The sequence below is a fragment of the Montipora capricornis genome, chromosome 4, assembly GCF_036669925.1.
Source record: "Montipora capricornis isolate CH-2021 chromosome 4, ASM3666992v2, whole genome shotgun sequence".
Classification (NCBI taxonomy): domain Eukaryota; kingdom Metazoa; phylum Cnidaria; class Anthozoa; order Scleractinia; family Acroporidae; genus Montipora; species Montipora capricornis.
The window spans coordinates 36,967,361-36,979,860 of NC_090886.1; the positions used below are offsets into that span (position 1 = coordinate 36,967,361).

The 12,500-nt window shown below is 37.0% G+C and overlaps 2 protein-coding genes across 2 annotated transcripts in view; one reads left to right on the forward strand and one right to left on the reverse strand.

Moving 5' to 3' along the window:
• Positions 1-1,086, forward strand: part of LOC138046869 (protein phosphatase PTC7 homolog) — a 13,264-nt gene extending 12,178 nt beyond the window's left edge. Inside the window, exon 5 of the mRNA XM_068893450.1 lies at positions 1-1,086. This exon is cut by the window's left edge and continues 1,289 nt beyond it. The gene's annotated coding sequence lies outside the window, so the exon portion shown is untranslated.
• A 1,310-nt stretch (positions 1,087-2,396) lies between these two features.
• The window catches only part of LOC138046873 (rabphilin-3A-like), a 28,411-nt gene continuing 18,307 nt past the window's right edge, over positions 2,397-12,500 (reverse strand). Inside the window, 8 exon segments of the mRNA XM_068893457.1 lie at positions 2,397-4,806; positions 4,809-4,843; positions 4,846-4,866; positions 6,456-6,552; positions 7,233-7,314; positions 9,078-9,223; positions 11,203-11,217; positions 11,590-11,716. Of these exon segments, the coding sequence (XP_068749558.1) occupies positions 4,729-4,806; positions 4,809-4,843; positions 4,846-4,866; positions 6,456-6,552; positions 7,233-7,314; positions 9,078-9,223; positions 11,203-11,217; positions 11,590-11,716 (601 nt within the window). The 3' untranslated portion in view covers positions 2,397-4,728.

Genomic DNA, 12,500 nt, shown 5'->3' on the forward strand with positions numbered 1-12,500 from the left:
TTTGGCTTGGGTCTTGCTCCAATTTCGTTCTGACAAAAATTAATACCGGTTGCAAAGTAGTGTCAACCCTGTCTGAGGTCACACATTTGTCTTCTCACCGAGTTAGCTTACATTTGGTCCTTGAAAGGGAAATTACACGCAAAACACTGCATGCAAAACTTTTTGCTTGAAAGGACATTCCAACATTTCAATTGTTTTTACTTGATAATGACATTAACTCAACGTCAAAACGTCGTTTTGAAAATTACTTTATCACAGATTTTTATCGTCAAATGTATTAAAAAATCACTTCTTTTTCGAATAATAATAATAATAATAATAGTTATTATTATTGTAATTATTATTAACATTATAAGTATTGTGAGTTTTGCACATCACAGCAAGGTTAGAAAGTCTTATTGGCATTGAAACAATAGCTGAGCATATTCACTCGCCATTATGAAAGAGGTCTATAAGTTCAATCACAACTTTACCAGGACTTCCAATCCCTCTCTACTCAAAAGAGCAAAATCATCAATAATTCTGAAAGTGCCTTTGTATTTAGCAAATTGATCGCAACACATGTTGACTGTATATTTTCCCACATTAAGTTAATTAGTGACAGGTAACGTGACAAGTAAGTATTCTGTTAATGTAAAGAATATTATGCATGACACCACAAGAAAGTTTGTGGCAGTAGCAATAATGTAATGTGGACACTCGCTAATTCTTAAATTTATAATAATTTATTACATTGTCACCTTTTGTTGGAAGGTTTATTCAATAGTGTTGTTGATTTGTGGCTGTGGCATTTTTCTTTGTTTCTGAGATCCTTCCTCTGCATGTACAGTGTAAAGGGAACTTAAATATAATTATTTATGATTCCTTGATTTTCAGTGTGATTTGAAAATTGAGAGCATTTTTACTATTATTCTTGTTAGGGGTACTTGATGTTATCAATCTTCAAGGCAATTGAATAAGACTTCCACTGTGGTTATTGAAAAAGGGGGGCAGAGTCTGTATGTGTGGGGTATCAAATTTGTAATCCCATCTGTCATCTGTTGTAAGTACTGTACTGTATATCAATAAAGACCAAGTCTTCTGCTATGACATTTCTCTGCACCTGTCAGTACTAACTTTGGTACGAGACTGAGCAATGAAGGGGAATGGGTGCCCATACCAGGTTGACGTCACAAACTACTTTCCATCTCAGCTTTTGAATTATATTCCATGCAAATGAGTTTGCTCTGTTGTTGATCAAATTATAAGTGTTATTGGTAGCTTTTCTGACTTTTAAGGCTCCCAAAAGTTCCTAAAGCAATCAAATATATTTGGGACAATTAATCTTTAGGGAAATAATGAGGGTAACTAAAAAAAATTTGTTGCATTTTTCTTGGTGTTAATCAGTTTCTTGTGGCAAACATACCTGTAAGATACCATTATTGGTATGTGTACTGCTTTAAGAGGTTTTTTTTTTTTTAACTGACAACTAATTTTTCTTAGGATGTTGACATTAAAATGCTCTCTGTACATACTAATAAGAAAGGGTCAGTTTTCCCTGTTTGGTGTTTTCAAAAAAAATTGACCTAACCTTTATAAAAATCCTTATGCCGCAAAGCATTAAAACAGAACTTAAAGGGGCAGTGTCATGCTATTTCAGTCAAACTTCAAAACACAAAAAATATGTCTTTGCATCAATCAAGACCAAAAAATAAGGGTGTAGCGTTTGTTGCCCAATAACAATCCAAGTGTAGCTGTGGATGAAGAGGATGGAAATGGCTTGAAACTTGAAAAAACTCATCAGTTTTTCAAGTCTGGAGATGGTGTACACATGTCCGCAGAAAGTCACCAGAAATTAAAATACAAATAGCTCTATATGCAGTGGGTTGTCAGGAATGTTGTATGTGTGAGCTAAAGTACTAAATGAATTTAGATTTTTACCCAGTTTTGTGACCTAAAAACAGTAAATCTAGCATGACAGTGCCCCTCTAGAAAGGATTTTCAATGGGTTTTTCTTCCAATTCTATGATTTTCTTCTGGAGAGAGTGTAAGCTGCATGTTGCAGGGTCATTGCTTCACCATAACTGAAACAACCCAAACCTTTACTAATGCGAACATTAGGCCCTAACACTATGCGTTAGATAGTGTTTAAGCCTAAGGTTATCATTAATTTTTTGTAAGGTTTTGGGTTCTTTCAGTTATGGTAAAACAATGACCTGCAACCTGCATGTTACACGGTCCATTGTTATTCCCTCATCAAAAATTATCATGCCGTCCATCTGCGAAGGATGAATGCCACTCCTTAAAAAAGCATCCCGCCTGTTTCAACTTATCTTAAGTTGCTGTGAGATTTGGATCAAGTTCTTTTCTTTTCTGTGACAGTTCTAATGACTCAAAAATCAATCAACGCTCATAAATTTCAGAATACATTGTCCTTTTTATTATTTCAAATGAGCAAAGCGGTGAGTTGACTCATATCTGCGCTGAATTGTCTGTTTCCATATAAATTAAAACTTACAGCACCATTAATTTTATTGGCTATTTAACGTACACTAATGTAAATTCTATTTACCAAATTTCTACTTTATGGTCCTATTTGTTGGTCAAATTATATATTTTCCCCAATAGTAACATTAGCTCTAGGCCTATTGCTTGGCAAAACGTTGGTGACAATGTTGGTCCCACAGCAGTTACTGCTTGGCATATGTAGCACGAACACACCCCTGGTATGGGGAAAACTTTTGGCTCACCCTAACCCAATATGCTGGAAAGGTAGAAAACAAAACTTGGCTTCAGGATGGATGAACAGAATTTTAGTGGTCATCAAACATGCCTCCCACCTCTGTGACCCAGGTTCAATTCTGGTCTCGGGTCGTATATGGGCTGAGTTTCAGTCAATCTCAACCTGACTCCTAGGGTTTTTCTCTGGGTACTCCGGTTTTTCCTCCCTCCTCAAAATCGACTCCCAGTCAATTGCATCTGGCTGCGTTTGCGGTGCTCCGAGATCACACATGGATTGTATGGTGGCAACCATGGGAGCCTTCACATGCATTCGGTCCGATCCCGTTGAGCCGGTTGATCCTGAAAAGCCCTTGTAGGGAGTGGTCAACTAAGCGCACATTTACATTTACAACAGATGTTGACCCAACATTGTCCACAATAGGGAAGAATGTGAAGAATAATAATAACTATGTTGGCCAACCTTCTTGGAAACTTTTACGTGTCACTCAATGCTTGCATTTGGCCTGACAGTACGTTTTTGCTTTCGTGTCATAATGAATCCTCACTATCAGATGTTCTGGCCTTGGCTGTTCAAAAGGTGGGTAAACGCTATCCACAGGATAAAAGCACTATCCAACAGATCAACACTAGAAGAGCCAATTGAGTTATCCAGTGGATAGTGGCTATCCACCCTTTGAACAACTGGGGTCTGTTCTTTTATGTTTCTTACTCCAGGGAGGCCATATTAAGTCTTCTGGTCATACTAAGCCATCTATGGGCATGATCTCTGTTTACACTTTCCAGAATTACATATATAAATAGGCCACTTTCAAAAATACCATAATGCTCTTTGTTTGCCGTCCAAAAATTTTTTGTTTCCTCTTGGGACCATCGTACATATAAGTCCCAAGAGAAACTGCAAACAATACTTGTGCAAAATTTTGGAGGGGCAAACAAAAGAGTATTTTGGAAAGTGCCCCACAGTAGCAACTTGAATTTACTGGGAAAATAACTATTTACATTAAATACCTCAGGGAACCTGAGTTCTAAATTAACTTATACAACTAGTGTTGCCCTTAAGGACGGTGCCTACTAATTCAAAGGTATTTTTGCCCCGGTTTTATGATTATGTAGGAAATGTAGATCTTAACAAGTGTTATTGAAATCCAAAAAGGAAATTGGGGGTAACCACACATTTTTCAAAGATAATTGATGAATAATATTTGTGGAAAAACTTTACAGTACAAAGTAATGTATGGTGCTTTTTCTCAAATTGAAGCTTAATTATCCCTCAAAAATGCATGGTTACACCCCAATTTTCTTTTTGGATACCAAGAGTACTTACTGAGATTCTACTTTCTCCGGATATAGTTTTAAACCGCACAAAGATATCACTGTATTAGTAAGCATTACTGATAGGAAACCAGAGTATCTCAAGATGCGCAGAATGTATGCGCAATAACAATAGTAGGCACCGTCCTTAACTGTTATCTTGAGATTGAAGTGAGACTTCAAAAGTGAGTTACCTTACACTGTATATAGGATGAATGGAAACTTGCCAAAAATTTCAATGTTGACAGTCTACCAGCTTTGATAAATCATTCTTTTAAAAGGATTGCATGCATCCATATGGGAGAAGGCTCAAACTAAAGCTATCCATTTCAAAGTTTTCTGATGTCCCCCTACTTAAAACAGTTCTAAGTGCTTTCCTGGCCAGCCAAAGTGTAGTTCTCACAAGCCTGAGAAGGGGGTTTTATCTGAAAGGAAGGAGGAGGGGGGAGGTAGTTGACTTAAAACCTTGGACCTAGTGGAAACGTCTTGGTATGTACTTACAATTGAATTTACAGCACTTAAAGATTTAGAAAATAAATATTGTTACTTCTAATTATTAATTACCACTATTTTGATAACTTCCTTGTACTCCTTATCAAGGAAATTGGACCATATATATATATTTTGAAAATAAATTTTTACTAAGTAAGCTTTTGCTGATGCTTTTTGCTGAACTATTCGACATCATGTGATGCATCATTCCTGTTCGTGATTGGCCAACTTTTCCAGTGTATGCCATTGGATATGTAATTGATTTGGCGTTTTTAGCATGTCCGCATGTCGTACCAGTGAGATAGAGCACTACCACTGGATTGATGTCCAAGACAATTCCACCTATTTGAAAAAAAAAAAAAAAAACACATACAAGATGTTATTACATAGCCTGCCAATACAGCTGCTTCACATCACCTTGTCCACTCGTTGCTCTCCTGCCCAAATGCAACAAGCGGCTAGGCCAATGTGAGGTGGCCATATTCGCAAGCTCTTATTACCACACACTGACAAAACCAAATAGGGATTTGGAGTGTCTGGGAAGCATATAAAAACGGAAAGAAGAGTGTGTGGGAAAACGAACAAAATGGAAAATTAGTTTTCATCTTTCAGCATCTTCAGAGGATCACCCAAGGATGGCCAACGAATATAAAATACTGGGTAATTAGGTGCATTAAATGGTGGAGAAATGTCACTTCATTATAAAGCATCTGGAAGGGACATCCAAGTATGCTTCACAATACATAGGGCACACTTGGTCCCTTGTAAGATGGACCTCTAATGGTCAATTTTACAAATCCATGGGTCAGTCAACAATACCAAGGAGACACATCCATTGGTCTTGAACAATATTATTGAGGGTTGTTATGAGAAGGGCTTACAGTTATTGTCTTTTCAAGAAGTCATCATGAACACCACACTTTTTTTCCTCATTTTTTACAATAATAATTATGATGATGATAGAGCGGTTTTCAATTGAGTGTCGAAAGTAATTAGCGAATTACTTTCGTTTTGCATTATTTTTACTCATTGATTGGTTCAAAGTTTTCGCATCACTTTTTCAACCAATCAGAAGTGAAACCAAAACCATGGTAGGCTAATAGTGGCTCGCGCGTGCACATTTTCCCGTGCTTTGTGTCGGCCATGTGTAATTGCTTCGAGTTTTGATTGGTTTACTGGATTGTCTCCGTCCCTTTTGATTGGCTAAAGTAATTGCTTTGGTTTTGGTTTTACGACACATTTGAAAACCGCTTCAAGTGTCAAGTGTTTTTAGCGCCTATGGCACTAATTGGGAACACTATAGAAATCAAATCAATAGACCTTTTTGCAGATACGATGGCCATTTTGATTTCTATTGTTTGAAAGACATGGGATGCTCAGGGGGCAGATTAATATGTATTTGCCCCCTGGGCATCCCATAATAGCCATTTTAAAACAATAAAAATCAAAATGGCCGCCTTATCTGCCAAAAGGTCTATTCAACACATACCCAAACATAGGTTGGTTTTTCGGAGAGGGGGAAACCTGTGTACCCCAAGAAAAACCCTCAGAGCTGAGTAGAGACCCAACTCAACCCACATGATGCCAGAGTTTGGGAATCAAACCCAGGCCACATTGGTGGATTAAGGCGAGTGCGCTCTCACCACTGCCCATCCCTGCTCCAAAATGTGTTAGTTTGGCTGGAATTGCTTGAATCCATGCCAACTGTCCAGTAGGTTCTACAGGAGTTGCCTATCCCCTGTTATCTCAATGTTAATTTCTAAGCACTCATTGGAACAAGCCGCCAGTCTTTATGAAAAAACAGGTCTGGTGTGACCTTTGTGACAGCACATCATTCTGAACCGCAGTGAATGTGCAGAACCCTGCCCAAACACCTTACACGCACAGCCTGATTTTAAACGTACAGATCAAAGCCCAAATTAATTCCTTACCAATAAAATCATTGCTCTTTCCTACATCATGGTCCCAAACAGTCAGCTCTAAACTCTTGTTTGCCAAATCACGGTGTGAGATTTCATACACAAATTCCTGGTTATGAGGGAATAAAAAACCAATTCAACAGATCGTTTTTAATGAATATAATAATTACCAATGATTTTGATTGTTTTAGTGCATCACACTCTGAGAAAGAGCACAAATCCATTACACAGAGACTAAAAAACTAATACTCATTTACCCCAGATTCAAAGATGTTTGAAAATGCTATCGTTAAAAAGGGTTTGTACCAGTCTCAAACTGTGTGGTCACCCTAGTGAACATTTTTAAATATGTTCAATACCTAATTATGTGTGGTACCGGTAGTTTTGCACCTTGTGTGACAAAGTTGACAGACAAATCAACAAGCAAGGTAGTCTCAAACAAATATTCATATTGAAACAAGTTGTTGCCAGTGTACATGTACCTGAGTCATCGGCAAATGGTTTTGCAAGTCATTAAATTTACAAATTTTGTAAGTCAGTTTAAACTTGTAATGGCTTGTGACACTCTCACAAGGAACTTTACATTGTAATTAGCATCGTGAAGATTAACAGCCTGTGTGGATTATTTTTCGGAAGGGCAAAACAAGTACAATTTTTTCCATCTCATTCAAAGTAAGGTAGACCACACCTATTGAAGCCATTCTGATGGATAGAAGTGCAAGAAAAAATAACGTTTTTTACAGTCTTTGGTATAAGATGGAACAAAATAAAATATTAATTTCTGTCTACCTCATTGTACTCAGGGTTTAGTGTCTTTTTCTTGATGCTAGTTCTCCGTTTTGTCTTTTTCAGTGTATCAGGTTTCAAGTAGCTAACAAGAACAGAAAATTTCAGAAATAGACTTCAACACCTGAATTAGTGTTGCCCGATTTTTTAAACTGCAACCATAGTCACCAGTCGGAGACCATGAGAAGTTTTACAAGTACATAATGAACACAGCAACCTTGACAAAAACATCACATTTACAAGTTTTAAAGTGCCACTATGTCGAAAATCACATCTTTTCTATGGAAGCCATTTTAAGACATAAGTAAGTAGCCTGCATGAGAAGAAAATTGCTCTTTACTATTTTCAAATATCTCTTTTTGTTCCAGAGATATTCAAGTTTTTAAAATATGCAAATTAGCCAAGTGATGACGTCATACATGCACTCAACCAAATTTTGATCAAATATAATGAAAAAGGATATCTCAGCAATTTGCAACAGAAATGTTTGATTCTTTGCAGTAAGATTCTACTAAATGTGCTTCACAATATGAGCTGAACAGTTGTTACCATGGCAACATACTTGGTTCCAGACCTCTCCAATATTAAAGGCATTTCTGGCCACCTTGGCATTCTATTTTCATATTTGCAAATGGTGCCTCATATACATGATCCCACAAGCATATAAAATATGTTAGCTTGAGTTTGTGGCCTTGTTTATGTTTTTTGAGCTGAAAATCACTTACATATTGAAATCAAGTGGGTGGGGACTGGAAAAGAGTGAGTTGCCATGGGAACACAATGTTTTATAGCCGTAGTGTGGTTTTCTGTAGAACTATTAGCCTACCAAGTTTCAATCGTCTGCGCTGCAAATTGCCGAAGATAGCTCTATTTACATAGTTCATGTACAGTAATATTGGGTTGAGTGTATGACATCATCAGTCATCTCATTTGCATATTTTACACATTTTTCAAACTTAAATATCTCTGGAACTAATGCAGGTATTTGCTAACAGTAAATAACATTTCATTCTTTCATATAATTCTTTGTGATACGCCTAAAAAAATCAAGAGGTAAAAATTTGATCATAGTGGAACTTTAAGCAATGAAACTTGGCAATCATTACAATTCCAGCTCTTTGATTTTTCTGTTGAAAAAACATTGGCAAGGTATCCTAGTGTTACTGCAAACATATGAACAGTTTTGAAGTTACAACCTTAAATTTGCATGGTTATTTCAATTTGCAGTATTGCTGAATACAAAAAAACTAAAGGGCAGCACATATAATTATGTACAGCATGAATGGTTTTTTAAAAAAAACAATTTTTTTAAGTGATTTTTATATATCCAGTGTCTGAACACAATGCTGTACCAGGACAAGTTTTTTTGTAAGAAGCTGTCTTTCTTGAATATTAAGGAGAAGTGCATGATAAGACACTGCAATGCATGAAAGTTTGCAATTTCCTCTCAGAGGAAGGTTTTCCCTGCAAGTATTTTAAGAAGTGTGTAATATGCCTCTCTGTGGAAATTCAACAGTAAAACAGTAGACCAGAAAGGGATTTAACTCTATGAAAATACCTTGATTTAAAGGGGCTATGTCACATTATTTTAGGGTGTTTAGGGGACATCTTTAGTTTATCACGAGTGGAATTCCTTTACTGATAAAATTATTGTCACGTCACAAACAAGATTACCCAAGATTACCCAAATGCAATCTGTTTCAATCTTGTCCATTTGTGTCCACCATGTCTCTCTTTCCTTTCATGTTGTTTAATGGATTTAAGTGATAATTGCAATGTTTCATTCAACTTTTTGACCATTTTGGATGTCATGAAATTACATAATTTTGCATGAACTCCTGTCTGTACATACATTTGACATAGGGATCTGAGTAACCATTTGAGTCCATAGCAGCAAGTCCTGCACAGCGAATTATGCCAACCACAAATTGACTTTTCTGTGACTTGTATTTGAGTGAGACTTGAATGCGCCCAAGATTAGGATCTGAAGATTTCTAAAAATAAAATTAGATATTCCTTTTAATAAAAGGAGATTTTCTTGGAGTCAGGGTTCATCATTTTTATGGGGATCAGGGTTGGAGATTGCAGTGGCGAGAGCACTCGCTTCCCCCCAGGAATACAGTCTGGACAAGATCAATTCCCGGACACATTGTCATATGTGGGTCAAGCTTGTTGGTTGTCTACACTGTACTCTGTTCCAAGAAGTTCTTCTCTGGGTTATCCAGTTTTCCCCTCTTGATAAAAACCACCATTTCATTTTGATCTGCAATAGGCGGCCATATTGGCCAGAGACAACCGATTTCGTACCTGGAGCTTCAAGTTGAAATGTTTGGGGATGTCAAGTTTCGGTGGGCAAAAACAAAAGCTTTCAATCCCTTGGGACTCAACATGGCCAAAATGTGATTGAGGCCCATGATTTGATGTACTGTCTTCCCATTAGAAGAGCACTTGTGCTGCACTAAATAAGATATATTTTTAATTATTTTGATAAACTGCTGCTGCTACTACTAATACTACTACACCCATGACAGCCACTACCAACACCACAATGATGAATCAGAATACCATGACGGCCACAACCACTACCGCTACAACAACGGCCACAACTACCACAGCAGTCCCTTCTACGTCAGTCAAAACCGCCTGCTGAGGATAAAGTGAGAAAGAGGGACTGCACGCTTACAGTATCTTTAACCAACATGTTCAGAATCACCAAACCTGCTAATCTAATTAGTGCAAAATGATATGACAGATGGTTCAACCTTTTTATCGCTGCTGTAAATGACTACAGTATCAGTGTGGAAATATTTATGTGTATGTTGAATTAAATCTATGATTCGGAAAGGAAACCACAGTAAAACTACCACGTATTTACTTCAAATTTAATGAGTGACACTCCAAAGAACCAAAAAGACCTAAAAAAAGATAGGCCTCAAATTTTTACCAGATTTGCGGAATAAATAATTTGAAATTAAATGTTGGAGTGTTTTGGCAAGTTTCCATGGTGTTACGTACGTCTACACCTATCAAGGACAAATTCTTGTTCACTAAAGACAACTCTTCAATCATTACGATAAATCAGTGAAGTCTGAAGACGCAGGAAATACTTGTTTTAAGTCATACAACCTTTAACAAATTCTCATTCATCTAAAAGTAAACTACCCATAAATTATAACCTAACGACCAAATAAGGACTTTGGTCATGATTGAACAGGAACAATGATCATGATTGATGGCGCTTGATTTGGGTCACCGGTATCCTTTAAGAGGACAAAACTCTCACAATTATGGTCTTGCCAAAACCAGTTGGTAGCACAGCCATAACATCCTAATGCCCGATAGGAGAGCTTTGACTGCAAGTTTCTGCTCTTGCTTGGGTTCAGTGTCACACATTTGATGGGATACATGATTGAAATCTACCGCAAAAGCAATATCATGCTTAAATCTTCTCCCAGGGAAACCAAAGACAGATTGGCATCCCAATCTGACAAGAAGCAATAATTATTAACCTGACAGCAGTCCACTGTCAACAGACTGATCTGAAATTAAACACATTGGTTCAAGAAAAGCGTGCAGTCCCTCTTTCTCACTCTATCCTCGGCCCTTCGGATCACTTGTGTGACTAAAGCAGGCAGTTTGACTGAACAGAAGGGACTGCTAGCAGTGTACTATCACAACTACCACTACTACAACCACAAACACGACGACTATACCGCTTAGTCTACCACAATGGCCATGACCACCACCACTACAGCTTATACTACTTTGCCAGCATAGGTTAATCATTTGTTCAATCATGTAAAATCATTCATTGCTCCCTTTGGTCTCCTTGAGAATAGTATTAATTTTTTGGGCATCCAAAGTAGAAGTTAGAATGGTTCAGTTGTAGTTACAAGAACTCAATCTTTTTTGCAATACTGTATGTTCATATGTTTTTTTAGACATTGTTAATTAAGGGCATAAGAGAACATACCATTCCATCTTCAATCTGCAAAAAAGAAAAGAAAACTTTTTTCGTCAATGTGCTGACTACCTGTAATTACCTTAAAACAAATTTTCCTACAATAGTATCATTGCAACCTCAAGAACACTGAATATGAAAGACAATCTAAATCTAAGTCCCCAATGGCATTTGAAACCAAAACCCTGGAACCTGGTTTTCTCATCATTTTTTCAATGAATCACTTTGAATTCATAATTTATAGAATATTTTACAGTGGCCAAAGCACTGTCAAAGAGGATTGAAAACATTGCTAATTAAAAGGAAAAGTTGCAAGTCCAACACTGACCTTGCATGAATATGTAATTATAATCTTCTTATCCAGGATTAACACAAAAAATTAAAGCCATTTATACTTACACATGACCTTGAGACTAACGACCTCTTTAGTGACTGGGATGGCTTACTGTGGAAAACTTTGAGAACAACGGAAGTCTCGCCAATAAAGCTGTTGCGTCTAAGTTTATCTTCATCCAAAACTTGAAGCCTATGGAAAACAAAAATCACACAAAGAAGAGTGATCAAGTCAATCTGAATGGTGGACTTTCAAATTGCTCATTGACAAACTAGAGAGCTCTGTTCATCATGTCTTTCAAAATACAAATCTCTCTTCACTATTCCAGAATTTCAAATGGTTGTAGACGCTTTCTTTGTGTGTAAAACAAAACAGTCAATATTAATTTTTGGTAAATCAGTTGACTACATGTTCCTTATCTCCAGTAACAGCACAGAATGCATGCACACAAAGTGTTCATTTATTTTTATCACTTGAAGGGACCAGAGCTGGTGTACTGGTGAGATAAGTAGTCTCCCACCAATGTGGCCCTGGGTTCAAACACCAGATTCGTCCTCACATGTGGGCTGACTTTGTTGGTTCTCCACTCTGTTCTAAGAGGTTTTTCTCCTGGTGCTCTTGTTTTCCCCTCTCCTCAAAAGGTAATGTTTGATTTTATTTCTATGTGTGATTATAATGTGCATTCATGTAATTACTGTACAGAATATGTGCAATTTAAATAATAAATATTATACATAGAGGATACTACATGGCCGCACAGAGATACATATACGAAATTTCTCTTCAAGTGTTGAAAAATATCATTTTCATGATTTAGTGTAGCGAACGAGTGAAATATTCTTCAACACGAGAAGAGAAATTTCATATCTGCAAGCGGCCATGTAATATTCTATAGAAAAATTCACTGCCTGACAAGTGAATTCCACGTCACGTTAAATTTCATGTGAAAAACCGCTAGTGCACGAAAATCGAAGCG